Below are 19,379 nucleotides of genomic sequence, written 5' to 3' on the forward strand. Positions count from 1 at the left end.
AATCCACCTAAAGATAAAACACAATCAGAGTGAAGTATTCATATATTATATATTTATCCACTATCAAACTATCCATCTAAGAACCTGCTTGATCCTATATCTACTACTCTAACCCTTCGTTCAGTCATTCATTAGTATATGCTTTAGCCAGATATGCATTGTATCATATGACTATTTAGTATCCGGCTCACTAGAGTGATATCATGTAGATAGACACTCGAGATACTTAATGCTCGTCCCTAACGCAAATGCGTCATCTCACCAATCAAACTCCGCACCCAAGGTATCAAGACAAAGGAAAAAATCGTAGATAAAGCCTCCGCCCCTGAGAAAATAGGACAAAAAGAGAAGAGAAGATAGCGTTTCATCATCAGTAAGTTTCCCCAAAATACGAACGAAGCTCGAAAACCAATCGGGAAAGCCAAGTCGAAAACAGCAATCAAGCAATCAATTGCGGTATATCCTTTCCCTCCGGTTTCGCACTTCCCTCTTCAACCACAACCTGTCTCTCGTCATGTCCTGTTTCCGGATGAACCTCTCCCTCTCCCTCGTTGTTTCCCTCAACCCCCTGTTGTCTCCTAATTTTATCATCCTCCAATTCCGCCGCAACTCCTTTCCTAGGCCTTTCCGCCTTCTCCAATTCCTTCCTTTGTTTCTTAAAAACCGCCTTAACACCTCCTTTATCCCCTCTCTTCTTCGCCTGTACCGCTTTCTCCGCAGCTCCGACCCCCTCAAACGCTCCATTTGAACGCCACGTCCTACGTTCCCGCATAACCTTCAATTTCCCCTTCAATCCCAATCCACCGTCGCGTTTTTTCTCATCCATCAATTTCCATACTTCTAGTATGACATTCCATCCATGCGTAACTCTATCTTCAACCCCCTTTCTCTCTTTTGAATCTCTATTAAGTTGGTAGATATCTCGTTGCCCCTGGAGCATTCTCGCTTTTCGTATAAAAGCAGTGGGTTGTTTGTTCTTCACCATTTCTTTATGGACACCTTTTAATGTATATCCGAAAGGTCCAACAATGGCGCTAATATCCTTCAACACGAAACCCGTAAGACCCATTCCTACACCCTTTACGAAACCCAACGCGCCGTGATCTCGAGCTCCAGTGTATGGTTGCACTACCAATCCAGTAACGCCATCATAGATACCAAAGATAAATTCTTCTCCAGCAGCCTTTAATCCACTTTTCATACCCGTGATTCTCGTCGGTCTTCTTACGGTAGTGTCTCCATATAAACGAGGGGCATTGTGAAAACCTTGAGCGAGGGCAAGTGCTAGATCCATGGGTGCACGAGCTACTGCTTCCGCCGTTTCACCAAAACCGTGCCCAATATCTTTAACCACTGCTTCGGCTTCATTATTTATGGGGTCAGAAGAGAGCATGGATTGATTATCGATGTTTTTGGTTTGCGAATTTTGTTGTTCTTCTCGATTAGCTTGACTGTGTTGCCGAGTCGGTTCACCACTTGTAGTATGATTTGCCATACCAGCATCACATGGAGAATTCGCGGCGGCCTCAGGGTTGGTATCGTGTGTTTCTGTTGCCGAATTTATATTTTTGATTTCCTTCGATGGACCACTGTTCTCGTCTTGACGACTCTCTTCTTGTATCGTTTGATTGTTAAGCGTAGAGGCATTCGAGTTATCGGCATGCTCTTGAGAATCAGGTTTCTTTTCAACAAGAGTAGTTCCACTTTCACTTTTCCGTGTATCTTCCGATTTCCTCTTCTTCTTCTCTTCATGCACACTTCTTCTCTTGATAGTCTTTCTGACCTTAAAGGGTATACTACCTACACCAGCAGCAATTCCCGTGACAGTACCTGTAACAGCTGTTGTAACACCGCTGATAGGTTCACCTGGTCCTTCGAAATCATTCCATTCGTGATGTCTGATGAGTCTCAACTGTTTCCAGGTGATTTTCTTCCTTTCCACTAACAACTCAGCAGCCAATGCGCTCAATCGCAAATTCGTCCCTTTCATGGTCCAAACCGCCACTCGATCTTCCAGAATTGAACAGCGCATAGAATGTTCGCCTCGGAGCTTAAGACTTCGATGGAATGATTTTACTGCATTCTGTGCACCATCACCTTCAGCTTCAATATCCTTCGCGATCTTCTCTACCGCTTCTCTAGCTTTGTCTGTCAAACACTGCTTGATACCTTCTGCTAATTTATCAGCTGTCAATTCCTTGTAGGGAACAGGGTCCGCCCCAGCTCCCGAGGTACCAATCATAGACCCCCAGAACTGTTGATCACCGAAAAATGGAACAATCATTGTGGGCTTTCCACATTTAAGACCTATCGCAGTTGTTCCAGCACCGCCATGATGCACTACCGCCTTGACTTTGGGAAAGAGCCAATCATGCGGTGTATTTTCGAGCATGAACACATTATCTGGTGTATTCTCACCACCAAGGCCACCCCATCCTTTTGAAACCAATGCTCTTACACCAGCTTTCTTCACAGCTTCAAAGATCATCTCAGTAAATCTGTCAGGGTCATCAACAACAATAGAACCAAATCCGATATAAACTGGTGGCTCTCCATCATCAAGAAATTTGACAAGATCGTCCGGTGGCGTGAATGTATCTGCTAGATCGAGGAAAACAAAACCAGCAATGTCAATTTCTGGTCCCCAATCTTTGGGTTTGGGCACGAGGCCTGGCGACCACAGGTACGTATATGGAACTTTGAGACGGTAAAGTTGACCTGGAGCCCACAAGGTTGACACCGGTTCTAGACCTAGGGTTTTTACTCTGAAATTATTGACGAGATCACCTAGTCCTTGCCAGGTCATCATTTCCACCAACGGATAGGACATAAAGTTTGTATAACCTGGATCGACGTTTGTTTTCTTAATATTGGCCAAAGGATGTGGAAATGATTGCGTTGGGGTATATGGAAATGTGAACATGAGGTGAAGAGGAACGCCGAGTCGTTCTGCGCAATGAATGTGTGCAAAACATGGAGGGTTTGCAATAATAGCATCTGCAACGAATGGCTCCTTATCTCCCATCATTTTGAGATTTGTGACATCCTTTTCCTCGTCCGTTGCATTGATGCATGCTCGCCAGAAACCTTCAAACATTTCAGCCATTTGCTCTCTTCGTCTCCCTACTTCTCCTTTCTTTAGAGTTTCCATTGTCGGTATCATTCCTGGGTTTTTGACCATAAATGCCATAAGCTCTGCAGGGTCCCCTCCAACCGAGAAAAATTCCAGCCCAGAATCCTTCTGCACGAAATCTCTGAAGGCGGGATGTGTTGCTATTCGTACTCTGTGTCCATACTCCTTCAGACTCTTTCCCAGCTTTAAAAATGGTTGAATATCGCCACGACTACCAATAACCATCACAACAATATTCAACCTCGGTCTGGGTATATTTGAAGTAACTACTTCTTCCGCTGAAGGTCGTGAGAGTTTTCCTCGTTGACGTCGGGCAAGATTGGCTTCTGGTGTTTCGCCCGTCATGTCATCATGCTCTACCTTGCTGAAGAAAGTGGCGCCCAATGCCTTTGCGAGATATCCTCGATTGTTTGTCTCATTGAAGCTGATATTTAATCGTCCATCTCTCTTCGATACCCTTCCCCTGGTGCTGTAATCATCATTTCCAACCTGGAATTTATTATATTGTTTCCTGCCACCCGTATCGACCACATTCTTCTTTCCTGGTACGTAGTTCCTTTTCTTCTTTTCCGCTGGAGCATCTTCCTCGTCCTCACTGCTACTGCTGCTGCTACTGCTTGTCGATCCATCATCTTTGTAATCGGGGCCTCTACTCCAAATTGCTTCATTCAACAATGACGTATTTGTTTCTCCTCTCTTGTAAGCTGGTGCCAGCAGAGATGATTTCGTGGTTGCTCGCGGTCTTTCGGTTTGCCATACTTTCGTAGGTGCAAGGTCAGGTCGTTTTTCCTCTTCTTGTTGGACGTTATGTGTAATATCCGCAGCCGGAAGATCTGTTTTCGTGGCGGACAATGATCTCGATTGCAACGGAATCTGTGCAGGCCCATCTGCCAATGTCGGTCCACTATTAGCAGCCGTTTCTGCCGGTGCTCCTGACATTATATTATGTATTAAGTATTAGAAACACGAAAGAATGTGTGGTAATGATGGACGAAATAGAAACTCCTCGCCGGATTCAAATTGCCATTGACAAACAAAATTGTCAATAGCACAGAAAAAAGTAAAACGGTATCAAGGAAGAAGTGACGGGACTCTAGAAATGAGATGTGTAACTGCAGTATCCAATCGTATATCAGTAGCAAGTAAAACACCTTCTTTATTCCGACATCAACTCAGAAAATTCCGTAGAGACAGTTGAAGAGGAATTGGGAGTAAATGGTCCGCGCTTGGATTTGGAATCTCTTCCCTGATAAAGCTTACCTTGGCTCACCTTGGTTTACCTCTACTGACTTATATTTCAATGCCGGATCCAAAACAAGTTAGATCTCGACACACAAGTTCCAGAAGTAGTATCGTACAGGAGGTTATGATCCGTGGTGTGGCCTGTTAACCTCAAGAGCCAGGTCCCTCAGGTTCCTCGGCGTAGAAAGAGATAGAAAAAGATGTATGTCATCGTCATCGTTATTAATTTCTCTCCTCACCACAATTTAAGATCTGCACTAAGCCATTTTCGGAATCAGCCACAACCTTGATTTGACCCCTTGTCCCGGAGAATGTCCCGGGATGGTATGGTACTTTGAACGAACACGCTTTCTCGTCCGTAAGGAACGTCATGTTGATTCATCTACCGGCCTTTAAGGTTGCAGCGATGAATCCAATCCAATAGTGATGGGAGATCTAGAACGCTTTGGAACATTTTCATTTTGTTCCTTTATATCCTCAAAGACATAGGCCGTGTTCTATTGCAGAGAAGGCAATGTTACATTATACTTATTAGTAACCTACAGTTCTAAGACTTCTAGTACAGCGTCGGTAGATACTCTCAAGTCGTGACTCTATATATTTATTTTCATTCTCTTCGCTAGCTACCTAGGTATATATTAATACCTAAAAAAAAAGCACATGCGCGCACACACGCTCACACGCACTTCTTCCCGTCCTACAATAAACCATAATCATCTAGCATTACTCACCCTCGGATGCATACGGTTGTCCGTTAGATAATAAGTTTACTGCTTCATAGTGCCAAAATCCTCCCACGTCAAATCCCGATGTCAACATTGTTTGCCATGAACGCAAAACACATTAAAGCGCCCCTAATACGGCACCCTTGAATCCCATAAATCCCATAAATCCCATCTTACTCATCATCCTCTAACCTTCCTTCATCGCTTCGAGTCTGCCAATTCCTCATCTCAGCATTACGAGCTCTAACACCATCAATCCAACTCTGTTCATCATCACCATTTTCTCTCCCACCATAAAGACCTCGAAAACCATCATCTGACATACCTGCTGGCGAACCTGACCTCTGTCTGGCCCGTCTCGCATCAGTCACATACATCCATCTTTGGCTAGAATCTTGATAGAAAGGGTCGCTTGGTCGAGCTGGAGTTGATGCTCCATGTTCGGAAAGAATGCTTCCCAATCGACCCATGGATCTAGTTGTGGGTGCAGTGTAAGATGGATGGTATCGAGATTGATGTCGAGCTTCGGGTAAATGGGCTGGCGTCTGAGGTTGAGATTCTGCAGGAAGAGAATCATTGTACACTGAGTATCCTCTGGATGGAGTATATGTTCGGGGACCTGCATCGCTGTCTCTTCTTGGAGTTGGCCGTGGTCGCATGCGACGTCGACGCGGCGATGGAGAAGGTGAAGGAGGTTGAGAATTGCGTGGAGGTGAGCGGGAATTGGGACTCGAAAACAAGCGTGCAGCAGCTCTGACAATAGGATTAAATCGTCGACGCCCAACGGACTATTGCGCGAGGAAAGTCAGAAGAAGTAAAAGTAAGAACCTAAGCAAACTTACAGGCGGGCTTGATGTTTGTATCTCATCATACTCTCGGCTTAGTTGACTAATCACGGAGCTTGAGATAGAAACATTCCTTGAAGGACTTCCCGAAGGGCCACCAGACGAACTTCTAATGATGCTGGCGGTTGAAGCTTTACTTTGATATGCATCCGATGGAGAACTTGGGAGTGATGCTGTTCTTGAGACTGACCTGGAGACAGTTGAGAATGGTGGAGGTAAATGCAATTCTTGGGAACGATTGACGGAAATGATAGTCGATATTATTGATTGTTCTGCAATTGAAACAAGACTGTGGGGGTCCATTTCTTCATCGCGAATGGGCTCATAAGTATTTGTCTCACTTTCAATCTCTCGTGATTGTATTAATACTTCTCGGTCTGACGCAGGACGCTCTTGACTATGTACGGAACTTGCAAATGAAGGTATTCGGGAACTCTGTAAAGAACTTCCACGCAATTCTTGACGAAGATTGAGGCTTTCCGATGGCCGTGGTCGACTATCAGTTGTAGATGAAGATAGTGCCCTCTCTTGTTCGTAAGCGACACTAGATCTTTCCGAGTCATCAAATGAAAAGCTGTTCGTTTGGTGCCTCAACGTGCGAGGTTGACGTGCAGATTGAATATGAGGGCTAGGTCCAGGGCGTCGAGCCGGCTGCGCAAACAGGAAACCTGGAGTATTGTGCGTAGCTATGCGAGACACAACTCTAGGGGTCAAACTAGCTGTAGTCTACAAATTAAAGAATTAATAATTACTCCCAGAAAGACATCAAAGCAATCGATAAAATTCGATAGTGAAGGTTATACTCACATGCCGCTCTGGTGAGCTTGATGCATTCTGTGCCAAGAACAAAGGTGAGCGTGGTAGTCTTGTACGAGCTTGTAGCCTCTGTGCTGCTGGTGGTTGAATGTGAGGGGTCGTCGAAGCATCCTCTGGCTCTAAGAGATATTAGTGATTTTGCTATATTTTGATTAAACCAATGATTTAAAGATTGTTCAGCATTCAAAGTTTTAGCAGAATGATGCTAGTTATCCTGTAGAGTATAATCTTACCAAAAGGTGAAGATCCTCGACTTTGATCACTTTCCTGCTGACTAGGGCTTTCGACAAATCCACCGTAATCGAAGTTATCCTTGAAAGGGGAAGAAAGCCACCTGATACCAGAGTTCTCGAAAGATTCATCACCCACTTCAAGCTCCACCGACTCTTGGCTACTTTGAGTCTCCTGCATCGCAAATATCTTTCCACGCCTTGCATTTAGCCACTCTTCGAATGTCTCCGACTTTCTGACATTGTGTATCTCGGGAAGCTCTGCTTCCAACGAAGAGCCATCCACAAATTGGTTGTTTGTGATTGTACCATCAGAAGAGCGGGGTGATGGGTTTTCCCATTCAGAGGTGTCAGAGTCCTGAGCATGAGCAGGCATTTGTAAAACACATTCCAATGGAAGAGGGGATGCAAGTCTTGGGATAGTATCGCTTTGACCCGGTCCCTGATTCGTTTGATTTGTGAGATGACTTCCATCGGTGCTTGCTACAGCATCAGCAGATGGGCCATGGATTCTGCTTCTGTGACTGATGGATCTAATTGGTAGAATAATTTGATGTTTGAAAGGCATGGCTCGTGGATTTAGCTGCAACTTGGTCCGGCGTTTTGTGCGTCTGTCGTAGTCCTTGATATCACCTAAACCAATGGTTATGAGGGATGGGGGTAGCCGGATCATAGCTATCTTGAAGACTAGGCATGAACTTGAGAAGGAAACAAGATTGGCGTGCTGTGCAGTCTTGATGAGAAGTCATTGCGGAGAGAGATTGTCAAGGTGGTCCACCCGAAGAGGATCCACCGGAAGAGGAAAGAACAATACACCCATCGTGAAAGGAAGGATAAGATGGACCATCTTTGGATCTCTCGAAGCATTCTTTGACGAGAAGGAAAGAACAAACCAAAATCAAGCGATGCGCAATAACATGTTCCCATTGGTACCCCAATCCACTTAGATTTTGGGGTAATCATGTCGCACGTACAAGTTGCAAGCGAGTATAGATACTGACATGACATAGCCGCATAGAGACTTCGCTGAAGAATACAATTTCTACATGACTAACAGATGCATTCCCAAACCAGCTTCTTAAAAGAAAGAGGAATACAGTTTCTGATTCTTCGATATGAGGACCCGGGAGATTAATAGCTAACGGAGTTTTGAAGGCTTTTTTCTTTCTTCTTTCTATTAATAACCAACGTTCTCGAGTCTACATCAAACAAGCGTGGCCAACTCAGCGATAAAATGCTGGTTAGTGAGGTAGAGATATGGCGAGAGAGACATGGTGAAAGAAAGCATCATCGCACGGAAGAACGATACAGATAGTACAGGAGAAGCAATCCGTGGCAATTGAGGGGAATTTTTTCATAAAGACAAAGAAAGCATGTTCTTTCGTAAGTGCATTGCTGTGCCGGCACACTGGTCTGGTGGTAATTACTCGTCCCTAGCTAGTGACAATCAATGGTATGGAAGAAGTGGTTCTGTGCCTGTGCCTGTGCCTGTGCCTGTGCCTGTGCCTGGGTATTCAACCTCGGGTGGCTTAAGGCGGCATTCATCATTCATTCAATGCACATGGCGCCGGCAACTCACTGGCGGTCCCTTTTATGCGCGGAATGGCTTTGGACGGAGGCAATTGATGGGCGTATACTCACTCGTATGTGCATGTCGGCGGCACACCAGCACTGGATATCAGATACCTAGTCATATACGTTCTATCAATACCGCAGAGTCACAAGTCACACCCATCTCTCGAGGAAGGGAACCCTACTGTGATGTCTCTGATTTGATTGATGCATACATCCATCCCTAGTCTCTTCATAAGCCACACACACAAGATATACTGCACTATGCAATTACCACCTGGCACCTCCTAAAGTCTAAAGTCTCCATCTATCAAGACAAAAGAACAAGGGAGCCGGCCAAATATAGCTTTTTCCCTAATGATGATCCATTCCCCTCAGCCTCTCCCTCCATCCACACATATCCATCTGTCCATGTGTCCACACGGCGGGCCTCTCTGCTCTGTCGACGTCTTTCCCTCGAACTCGACGCCCTTTGGCATATCTAACTTCGACCTTCGACCTTCGACCTTCGTCCTTCGTCCTTCGTTCCACTTTCCGCTCTCACCTACTCGCTCGCTACAGCAGCAGCAGTCATTTGGAATCAATGGAACACCGGAAGATCTTTCGACCACTTCATTTCGTTTGTAATTAAATATTAGTCTTCAATATTCACATCTCAAGTCCCCATTTGGATGAAGATTGGATGTAATATAACCAATCAATCATTCTAATTTTCCGAATCTCAGCCGTCTCCAAAGCGTGAGTGAGTTCCATATCGCATGTACGTCGTATGTCTGTCTGTCTGTCTGTCTGTCTCTGTCTCTGTCTCTGTACATCACATCATATTTCTTCCTGTTATTGGGATTATAACGACTATTGTTTCCTCAGCACTCACTCGTACGCTCGCTACTCTTATTTCTCCGTTATGATTTCTATCTTTGGACCACCCCAGTAAAATAAAACACCAAGAATTTGAAAACCAGACCTACATACCCGGACACGGTACATACCTACACCAAAGCCACAATAGCGTACGCAGATCAAGCAGCATTTTGACTTGTCTGTCGTACGGATACATATCCATTCACTTCCAGATTCCAGGGAAGAAAAAAAAAAAGATCAGGACTACCCAGGACTCACTCACATTCGATTCATTCGTTAATTATTCCTTTCTGCGTGGGGAATTGAATTACATTGCCTGTTGCATTTCTATTTCTTATTTCGCTCGCTCAACTCCTCTCACGTCCTGCCTCTCTTTCCATTTTCCATTTTCCATCTGCCATTTGCCATTTCAACCTACTCATACCATCCGCTAGAACAGCCAGGTCCGACCTTGATAAGATTAGCATTGGGATGATATAGTCTAGGATCAATTTCGCTGCTTGACGGCCATTTTACCACGCTACCGTTTGGTAAACTCCTCACAACGACGAAATAGGGCCACTATGGAGAACGATTTATCCCTATCCCAATCCTTAGGTGGTTTGCGGATAGCCAATCCTGATGATGCATCGTCGGGTACATCAACTCTAGAAACATCAAATGATCGCAATCACGAACAGACAAATTACGATTCTACATTTATGCCACACCAAGCCGCGGATTCGACCTCTTCGGAATCCAAGGACGCGCGGAAAACCCCAGACTCCCAAACGCAATCAAAACGACATTCCATCTTTAATATCCTCCGACGTGGCTCACCTACCGACCCTTCTTCAAACTCTACGTCCACCCCCGATTTTCCACAAACTTCAGATCCGAAACGCCCGAGTTCACGCTCGGCGTCGAGTGGTGGTGAATCTACAAAAGTGCAGGCGCAACAAGAGCCTCTGCCAAGAACCGTTGCAGCGAAGCCCTACCGACAATCAATGCCCATGAATCATCAATCCCAACAACAACAAGCATTTCCCCCATATCAACCACACCCAATGCAGAACGGAAATCGAGCATATCCTCCTCCCGGAGCCAATCGTCCAATCTCAGGTGTCTACGCAGCGCAACCCCCTCCAAACGCAATTCCAAACAGAGACCACGGATCATACAGGGTAAGAAGCGAATCTTCGCATTCTTCAGGACACGGGGGAATACCGTCAAGGAGCGATTCAAGGTCGGCAGCCACAGCAATGCAGGCAGGAGTACCCTCGAGGGAAGCGAGTCATAGAGAACGATCTTACAATAACAGCCTTAACATGCCACCGGGCAACGGGCCTGTGCCACCAAGGCGAACATCGAGAGGAGTGGGCGGAGGTTACGATAATCCGGCACATTCCATGGCTGCTGCTAATACACATTACGACACCGAGGGAAACGTGGTCACCGCTGAAGAGTGGAAAGTTAGAGGTGCCGCAGTCGGTGTTCGTGAGGAGGTTGATGCGGATGGAAAGGTGCACTTGAAGCAAGTAAGGAAGGGAGTGCAAGACTTCATTTTTGGGCGAACGTTAGGAGAGGGCTCATACAGCACTGTGTTATTCGCAACCGACCGTCAGACACTAATAGATCATGCCGTGAAGATTTTGGACAAGAAGCATATAATCAAGGAGAAGAAGATAAAATATGTGAACATAGAGAAAGACACTTTGAACCGGTTATCAGACCACCCAGGTAAGCAAGACACCGGCAGACTTGTAAAAGATCGCTATCCAAGTATCTTTTTCTCGTTATCCACACATGCCATGACTGCGCCATTTTATTCTGACATTCCACATAGGCATCATTCGATTATTCTTCACCTTCCAAGATAGCGCATGTTTATACTATGTTCTTGAGTACGCTAGCGGCGGAGAACTGTTGGGAGTTTTGAAAAAGACTGGATCATTTGATGTGGAGTGTACAAGATTCTACGGCGCTCAACTTCTTGAGGCGATAGACTGTATGCACCAGAAGGGCGTGATACACCGAGATCTGAAACCAGAAAACGTTCTATTGGATGATAAAATGCACATTAAGATCACGGACTTTGGAACTGCTAAACTACTCCCCGCTCCTACCTCAACATCGAAGCCATATGACATAACTAGCAATAGCGAAGATGAATCGACAAGAGCAAGTTCTTTTGTTGGGACAGCCGAGTACGTTAGCCCTGAATTGTTGACGGATAAAAATGCTTGCAAAGCTAGTGATTTATGGGCGTATGGGTGTATTATATACCAACTCCTGGCTGGACGACCTCCATTCAAAGCTGCGAATGAATACTTGACCTTTCAGAAGATTGTCAGTTTGGAGTATGAGTTTCCCCCAGGATTCCCCCCTGCTGCTAGAGATCTTGTCGAAAGACTCCTTGTTCTTGACCCACAAAGAAGATTATCGATCGAGCACATCAAAAACCACGAATTTTTCGATGGGGTGAGATTCAGTCGCGAACTGTGGAAGGTTAAAGCCCCCAGGTTAAAGCCTTACGTTCCGCCGGCACAAGAACCTCAATTGATCATGCTCAATAATACATTTTCAACCACACCGCCAACATCACGAGCACCACCACAACCTACTCCATCAAACGGCAACTCAAGGCCACAACCCAGGATAATCACTGAACTTCCTCCACCAACCCAGTTGGATATCGAATGGTCGCCCGTGTTGACACGGAACAATGAGCGTATTTTGAAATTGGGGAATTTAATGGTTCTATCGTCGCCGTTACCACATAGTCCCAACTCGAGGAATGGTGAAGAAGTCCCTGAAAAGAAAGGAGGGTTCGCTAGATTTTTCGGGGGTTCAACGACCAAGAAGAGAGCAAGGCTTGTGATGGTTACATCTAGTGCGAGGATTATTCTTGCTGCTGCGGGAGGCGATGAGAAGAAAACCAAAACAGAAATTTCCTTGCTAGCTTCCGATTGCTCATGGAGAACGCAATCTGATTCCAAGGGCCAATCTGTGTGGTGCGTGGACACAGTAAGTTGTTCTAAGCCCAATAACCTACTCAGAACTAATCATAAAAAGCGCGGGACACATTATACGTTTGAAGATACCAAGACTTCAACAACTGCCAATGATCCTTCGAAAACATCAGCACAGGAATGGATTGAAGCCATCGAGAAAGCCAAAGACATGGCTTTATCACAAAATATGGTTGGCTCCTATAACAGTGACGCTGGATTTGATATGTCGTCCGCCGCCACGAGTCCTACTAGCACTATTCATGGACCAAGCATCTATCAAGATAGTTACGGCCCCAGTGATCGGTCAGGTCGAAATCATTTAACCAAAAGTCAAGCTAGCCTTGGAGGAGATGAATCCTTAGGCGACGCTAGAAAGAAGTCACATCGTTTCAGCAAACGGCAATCTAAGAACGGACTTTCAACGCCCTTCTAATGGTTGTCTGTGCGGCTCAAGAACAAGATTCGTCGAGTTTTCAAGTCATTTAGGGTGGGAATGCGTTTGGACCTGGGTTCCGAGACTTCCGCGGCACGGCACTTGTAGAAAAACACGAGTCCATAAATTTATCCCATTTGTCACACATCAAATGATGTATTTTCCAATCATTGTCCATTTATCGATCGGCATTTGCTAGCGTGGCGCAAGGTCTCGGGATTTTTTTTAACTTGGTTGGTGCATCTGAAGTGCAGCATCTGATAGCCCTTTCTTTCTCGGTTTCATGGAGCAGGAAGCAATTTATAACGACTTGACATGAATTTCTGTTACTTTCACTTTTCTTCGTAGCCACAACTCTCAGCTGCTACATAGCTCCTTCAAATTTCGCCTTCAAACTCGCCGTGCATCCATCACTCACTTCTTCGCTACGATCTGTCGAGACAGAGAACAACCCAATGGTCTTCGTATATTTGCGTCTGTGAAGCAAATGTGAGTTAAGGCTCCGGGTATTTTGGAGACTACGCTCTCTTCCTTCCTTATTGAGCGTTTTTCTATCTCAGCTATTTTCTACACGGCGGATCTTTGATTTCGAAGTATTTCTTCCTACTTTTTTTTTTCTTTTGTTACAAATGCCAGCTCGTGTTTGAAAATCATGAAAGATGGGCTGGAGAGAGGTTTTTTTTTTATAATAATTATATTCGCTACCTACTTAGCTTGCTGAAATACTATGGATATGGACAGATGGGCAGTAGTGATTTCTTTTTGGTACTCTTGGGATTTGAAAATTCGAAATGCGGGATTGGGAATCGATCGCGTTTTAAAGGATTTTCGTATTGGGATTTAGGAGAGAGGTGGGATGGGATGGCAAGATGTTTGATGTGTTGATTAAGTTTTAGAGAGGTGTGGAGGGGGGTAGAGGGGGATGAATGGATGGAGGGTTTAGGAGTGAGGAAGAAGAGAGGAAAGAGGAAAGCCAAGATAGGATGGTAGATTGGAATGGAATGGAATGGAGTAGTATGGGGTTGGTTTAGGATGGAGTAACATCATGGAGAAGATAAATGCAAATGCAAATGCAAATGTATCTGCACATAAATGCAGATATAAGATTTTGAGAGAGAGAAAAAACGAACCGTGAGAGTGTAGAGTGTAGATTATATGAGGAGTTGTGAAATAATAGATGAAAAGAGAGGTTAATATATAAAAAGATAAGAGGAGAGGAGAGGAGAGGAGAGGTTATCAAAATATTGGATTGGATTGTGGTGTGTATATTAGATTTCTATGCTTCGTTTCCTTTGCTTCCCTTCTTCCTGCCTTCCTTCTATTTAGTATGTATGTATGTATGTATATATGTATGTATATATATATATATGTATGTACGTACGTACGTACGTACGTGGTTGGTTGATTATCTATTTCTCTCTTTTTGATGGGGGGGGAAGGGAGGGAGGGAGGGAGGGAGGGAGGGAACAGAGGGTAGGGAACGGGGTAAAAAGGGGGAGAAGAGGGGGGGGGGGATTAAAAAGGATTGGTTAGATGGGTGGGAAGGGGGGGGATATAAATAAATCAATAGTTGAATTATAAATAATAAATGAATCGGAAAATTTAATAAATATCTTTGTGAGGTCTGTTGGATTTGGATTTGTTATTTGTTATTTGTTATCTTCTAGTTGGTTGTCTAAAATAAATTATTGTGTAGGTATATAGAGAGTTGTTGGATAGTTGGGTTGTTGGATAGTTGGGTAGTTGGGTAGTTGGATATGAATGTTAGTAATATTGATATTGATATGTGAGGATCTGAGGAGGGATATATGTATATATGTATATATGTAAGTAAGTAAATAAGTGTGATACTTTATTTTTTGTACGCAGGTATGAAATACGGACGGCACGGATGGATATAAGATGTGACATGAATGGATATGAGATGTGATAAGGATAGTTCTTTTTAGTTGGTACTTAGGACTGTTGTAATAGATACGGATGGACTTTTCTTCTTCTTCTTCTTCTGGATATGTTGTAGGATATGTGATGTGAAGACTTTGAGACTCAGTCTCACCTCATCTCGTTGAGATACCTCATGGATAATAATATATCAAATCGCATCACGTCACCTTGATATCAATAACCAATAACAATAGCTAACCATTCAATTTTGATTGTATAGAAACCGCTCATTCTCCCCCTCTACTAACCACAACCACACAGCCCTCACAAATCCTTCTTAATAAACTCCTCAAATTCGCTCTTATACTCCTCTCTCCACCTACTCAGCGGTAATCTCCCCTGCACTATATCCCCCGCTCCCCACGCCATCCTCTTACGATCCATCTCCTCACTCACATCCCCATCCGGACAAACAATATAAAATTTCCCCTCTCCCATCTTCTCCTGCAAATACCCCGTCACCTGATCCGCCGACCACGCTCCCTTGGGTTTCTTCTCCAACCCCGCCTTCTCTACCTTCCCATCCTGCTCATTCGCGTTCACAATAAAAGGCGAACCGCTCCCCGTTAATCCGGTGTATGTCCACCCCGGCACGAGGAGATGCACACCGATGTTTTTCTTCTCGCGCAAATCGAAAGAGAGGTGTTCGGCGAGCGTTTTGACAGCGGCTTTAGAGGCGTTGTAGGCGGGGTTTCCGGGGGGGTTGGTGATGCCTTGTTTGGACCCGGTGATGATGATGGAGGAGGGGTTGGTGTGGGATGTTATGGAGGGGAGCAGCGTGTTGATGCCGTTTATGACGCCGAAGAGGTTTACTGAGAGGATTTTGCTAAAGTATGAGGAGGAAGAGGGGGTGGCGAAGGAGCCGCGGGCGGAAAATCCGGCGTTGAGGAAGAGGATGTGGAGGGTGCCTGGGAAAGGTTAGTTGATTTTTTTCATATCTTTCTTTCTTTTTTTGACCTCTGCTCTGTTCTTCGATTCTATGAATATATGGATCCGCATATATAAATTCATCCTCCAGAATCCAAAACAAAAACAAAAGGAAAAACATACCATCAAAATCTCCCTCCACAACATCCTTAATACTCTCCCACTCCTCCTCAACCCCAACGTCAACATTCAATCCCACCACCTGTCCCTCTCCATTCAACTGACTCAAATACATCTGTGCAGCCCCAAGATTATCCCCATTATTATCAACCAAAATAACATTCAAACCCGCCTTTACACATTTTTCCGCAAAACTAAATCCGATTCCCGAGGCGCCGCCCGTGATTAATGCTGTATTGCCTGGAGCCAAGGAAGAGACCGATGAAGACATGCTTGCTATTTTTGTATCCTTGTTACAACGTATTGCGGTTGTATGGAACGATTTCGTGAATGGGGAATGGGGATATGAAGAATGAGAAAAGGTGTTGGATCCCGTGATACGCGGTTGGGGTGGTAGAAGACCCGAGTGGGAGATGGAAGATGAAGGAGAAACGTTGATATTGTGAAGAGTCACTTGCAGACGTGATATTGAGCGATGGGTTTGTGAGGAATAGAATCTAGATCTGGAGGTTTGGAGGAGAGTTTGGAGAGGGAAGGGTGTCTTCATTTGTATGATTGAAGAAGTTTTATAGAAGGAAGAAAGAGGGGAAGGAGGGAGGGAAGGATCTGTTGTTACTTTCTAAGACGCTTCGGAAAATGAGGGGTTAATTGAGCTCAGCTCGTCTGCATCGTGACGTATCGCCGTACAAACTCGAACGAATGCAGAGCACATCTTTCCTATTATGGAATAATCTTCAGACATACGATATGATTAGACGACTCCCGTGAAGTGTGCAGATTCTCTGCAGCTGGAAGTAGGACATAGGAGATAAGCTTAAATTCAGAAGGGCTTAATGGATTCTGGAGTTGTCAAGTTTACACCGTAGCGGGGGTAGCTATTTACCCAGGTAATTACTCGGTGTGAATAAATACCGGACTGAAATTTAGTACATTTCCTTAATACCATAAACTACGTTAAGTGCATACTGTCTATCTCGATAGTTGTCTTTGATTTCTCGTTTTTGGTACGACTGAATTACAGATGACGTAGCATCTACTACACAAGTCAATATTGTCTCCTGTCTCAAGGACGAGAACTAAGCTATGTACAGAAAGAAGCAGTCCGTATATAGACACTACCTCGCTAGATGTGCCTAGAGGATCGTTTATTTTGATCAGCATTTATTCGTGCCAACAACAAATTGAAGCTAGGAAATATCAATTCAATTAACCCAATGTTATCTTATCGCCGAACATCTCCGTGTCTCCTTCAAGCACCCAGGTACCAGGTATCAGATGCTAAGTCATTGTCTTGAAAGTGTCATTTTGGTAATACTCATTCTTCGTTTTAATCTCATCTCGCGTCTCATCGCCTATTTCTAGGAATCCCCTATTTAATCCATACAATAATTATTACACATGACAGAAGATCATTCCATCCATTCCATTGAATCAATTCCTAACTCCCTCCAAATAATCTTGATATCATGAATGAAAACAGATCTTTAATCTCAATCCCACACCTTACTAATCTATCTCCCTCCAGAGAACCTGCTGCAAGATTCTAAACTGTAGTCCTGACCTTCCCAGTACTAATCATCAAAGCGGCAAGTTCCTTAACGTTAGTACTTCCCCAAACACCATCTGCACCCCCCTTTCTCCATTCATCGCTTGTAGCATCCTCTCCACCTCCTCTCATTCCATCACCGGCAATGATTTCCAAATCTCTCTTTTGCGAACTGATCCATTTTCTGATAAATTCTGTAGGATTTTTCGAAAGAGAATCAAAGAAAGAGTGTTTTGATTTGGAATTAGCAATTGCTTGTACCATGACCGCCAGCTGTTTATCTAACGTTGCAAGTTCAAGAAGATTGGCAGCGTAAGCGGGGTTTCTGGTGGCAGCTTCGAGGGCAGCTTTCAGAGGGTCTTCAACTGTGACTTGGACGTCATAGATGGTTGGTTGAGGGTTTTCGTGAAACTCTTTGTCTACACGGATGGTGTAATGGAGACGAACTGGCTGGAGAATTGTAGTATGGGATATAATGGCATCACCAAGTTGGGGCCAATATCCTTTTTCTCGACCTGGAAAAAGCTGTATAGTGTTAGTGTGGATAATCGTTAAAAATCTAGTAATCAACATACTGGTCTGAGTCTCTCGTCAAGCTCAAAGGTTCTCTTTTCATCATCATCCGCAAGTCCCATGGCTTTGATATAACTCCAGATTCCCATTGTGACTTCTTCACGAGTACCAACATTTGTATCCAGGATAGCTGCGAGAACAGGACTTAATTGAAATCTCTCGGGCGTTTCATCGCGGACCAAGTTGATGACAATATTGCAATTCTCATCGCCTGACCTCTTGAATTCTAATTGGTCAAAGTCTGCAGCTGCCGGAAGGCCATTGGCATTTGGCGCAACGCTTGGTTTCTTCCACTCCACGCTTTGATCTGCTCCGTCTTTGGTTCGTTGATTTCGATCAAAGTCGACTGTCATAGATTTGAAAAAATGTGAAAATTTATAAAGTCGTCCTGGAGGTCTCGTTTTCTTCTTCTTATCCACATCCATCGAATCGGCTCCCGCTTCCGCTTCCTCATCCTCGTCGTCACTGTCATCACTTTCCTCTTCATCATCATCCAATAATCTTCCCTCGATCTTAACCCGAAACGAAGAGTCCATGTTTGTGCTAAAATCAAAAGCATCGACATCCAGTGTATTATCCGATTGCCAAGGTTGATCCTCCACAGTATTACTGATCCAAAGTCTTAACGTTCGATATCTCTGTAAATAATCAGCCCTGTCCGGACTGTCCATACTCTTGATAACAAACCTTAACATTCCTATCCACACTTTCCCGGATGTCCAGTCTCTTCCTAGTCATCGTCGCATCTAATCTTCTTTCGATGTCTCTCAGCTCTCTATATCTCTGCACACCATCCCCAATAATCACATCCTCTACTCCATCTGGAATGTTTTTATCCGTTGGTTCGCTTGCTCTCTTTTTCGCCGCTTCCTTTTGCTTGAGGATAAGCTGCTGCTGCTGTTGATATTGCTGGGCTGACATTTGCTCCCTGGTTTGTGCCGCGGCCGCAGGTGCTACAATTGCGCATTAGCTCAGTTCAAGATAATAGAATTGTATTATTTTCAAAAACGCAGAGCAAAGTTTGGCTTGATAGATAGCTGATTAAGAAGAAAGGTAAATTGTTTGAAAAGCAGGAATCGTTAGAAGTGAAGATTAACATATGATGTAAGGTAACTTGGTGCGACATTTATTTTGAGCATATACATACCTATACCTCTTCTATTACCACCACCATGAGACGCCCGTGAAGGTGTCCCTTGTTGATAGGAACGGTATTGCGCCTGCATCTTGAAGACTACAGGAGTGAATTGGCGCTCGGGGAGAGGTCAATGATTGGGGCCAGATGTTAATCTAAAATTGGATTTTGCGTCTTTTCAGATTGTCTCTTGGTGAAACTGTTGATGCAGAAACTGTGGTTTGTTGCGTTGGACACTCACGGAAGTCGACTTGGTTAACAGTTACAATTACTTCTCAGCCTTT

At 44.4% G+C, this 19,379-nt stretch overlaps 5 protein-coding genes across 5 annotated transcripts; 1 reads left to right on the forward strand and 4 right to left on the reverse strand.

Moving 5' to 3' along the window:
• Positions 1–30: 30 nt before the first annotated feature.
• On the reverse strand, positions 31–4,552 carry BCIN_13g04610 (hypothetical protein). Its single transcript, XM_001548139.2, has one exon. It carries the CDS (start codon positions 4,070–4,072, stop codon positions 440–442), a length of 3,633 nt encoding a protein of 1,210 aa, XP_001548189.1. The 5' UTR covers positions 4,073–4,552; the 3' UTR covers positions 31–439.
• Positions 4,553–4,963: 411 nt separating this feature from the next.
• On the reverse strand, positions 4,964–7,916 carry BCIN_13g04620 (hypothetical protein). The gene is made up of 4 exons (XM_001548137.2): positions 6,995–7,916; positions 6,753–6,880; positions 5,943–6,671; positions 4,964–5,888 (listed from the first exon to the last, which is right to left on the reverse strand). The coding sequence occupies exons 1-4, from the start codon at positions 7,662–7,664 to the stop codon at positions 5,274–5,276; spliced, it is 2,142 nt and encodes a 713-aa protein (XP_001548187.1). The 5' UTR covers positions 7,665–7,916; the 3' UTR covers positions 4,964–5,273.
• Positions 7,917–9,857: 1,941 nt separating this feature from the next.
• BCIN_13g04630 (hypothetical protein) lies at positions 9,858–14,089 on the forward strand. The gene is made up of 3 exons (XM_001548135.2): positions 9,858–11,143; positions 11,250–12,430; positions 12,479–14,089. Exons 1-3 carry the CDS (start codon positions 9,988–9,990, stop codon positions 12,848–12,850), a joined length of 2,709 nt encoding a protein of 902 aa, XP_001548185.1. The 5' UTR covers positions 9,858–9,987; the 3' UTR covers positions 12,851–14,089.
• Positions 14,090–14,813: 724 nt separating this feature from the next.
• BCIN_13g04640 (hypothetical protein) lies at positions 14,814–16,448 on the reverse strand. Its single transcript, XM_001548134.2, has 2 exons — positions 15,845–16,448; positions 14,814–15,702 (listed from the first exon to the last, which is right to left on the reverse strand). The coding sequence occupies exons 1-2, from the start codon at positions 16,110–16,112 to the stop codon at positions 15,059–15,061; spliced, it is 912 nt and encodes a 303-aa protein (XP_001548184.1). The 5' UTR covers positions 16,113–16,448; the 3' UTR covers positions 14,814–15,058.
• Positions 16,449–16,969: 521 nt separating this feature from the next.
• On the reverse strand, positions 16,970–19,334 carry BCIN_13g04650 (hypothetical protein). The gene is made up of 4 exons (XM_001548133.2): positions 19,108–19,334; positions 18,648–18,913; positions 17,963–18,598; positions 16,970–17,912 (listed from the first exon to the last, which is right to left on the reverse strand). The coding sequence occupies exons 1-4, from the start codon at positions 19,184–19,186 to the stop codon at positions 17,385–17,387; spliced, it is 1,509 nt and encodes a 502-aa protein (XP_001548183.1). The 5' UTR covers positions 19,187–19,334; the 3' UTR covers positions 16,970–17,384.
• Positions 19,335–19,379: the final 45 nt, after the last annotated feature.

The sequence above is a fragment of the Botrytis cinerea genome, chromosome 13 (assembly GCF_000143535.2).
Source record: "Botrytis cinerea B05.10 chromosome 13, complete sequence".
Lineage (NCBI taxonomy): Eukaryota > Fungi > Ascomycota > Leotiomycetes > Helotiales > Sclerotiniaceae > Botrytis > Botrytis cinerea.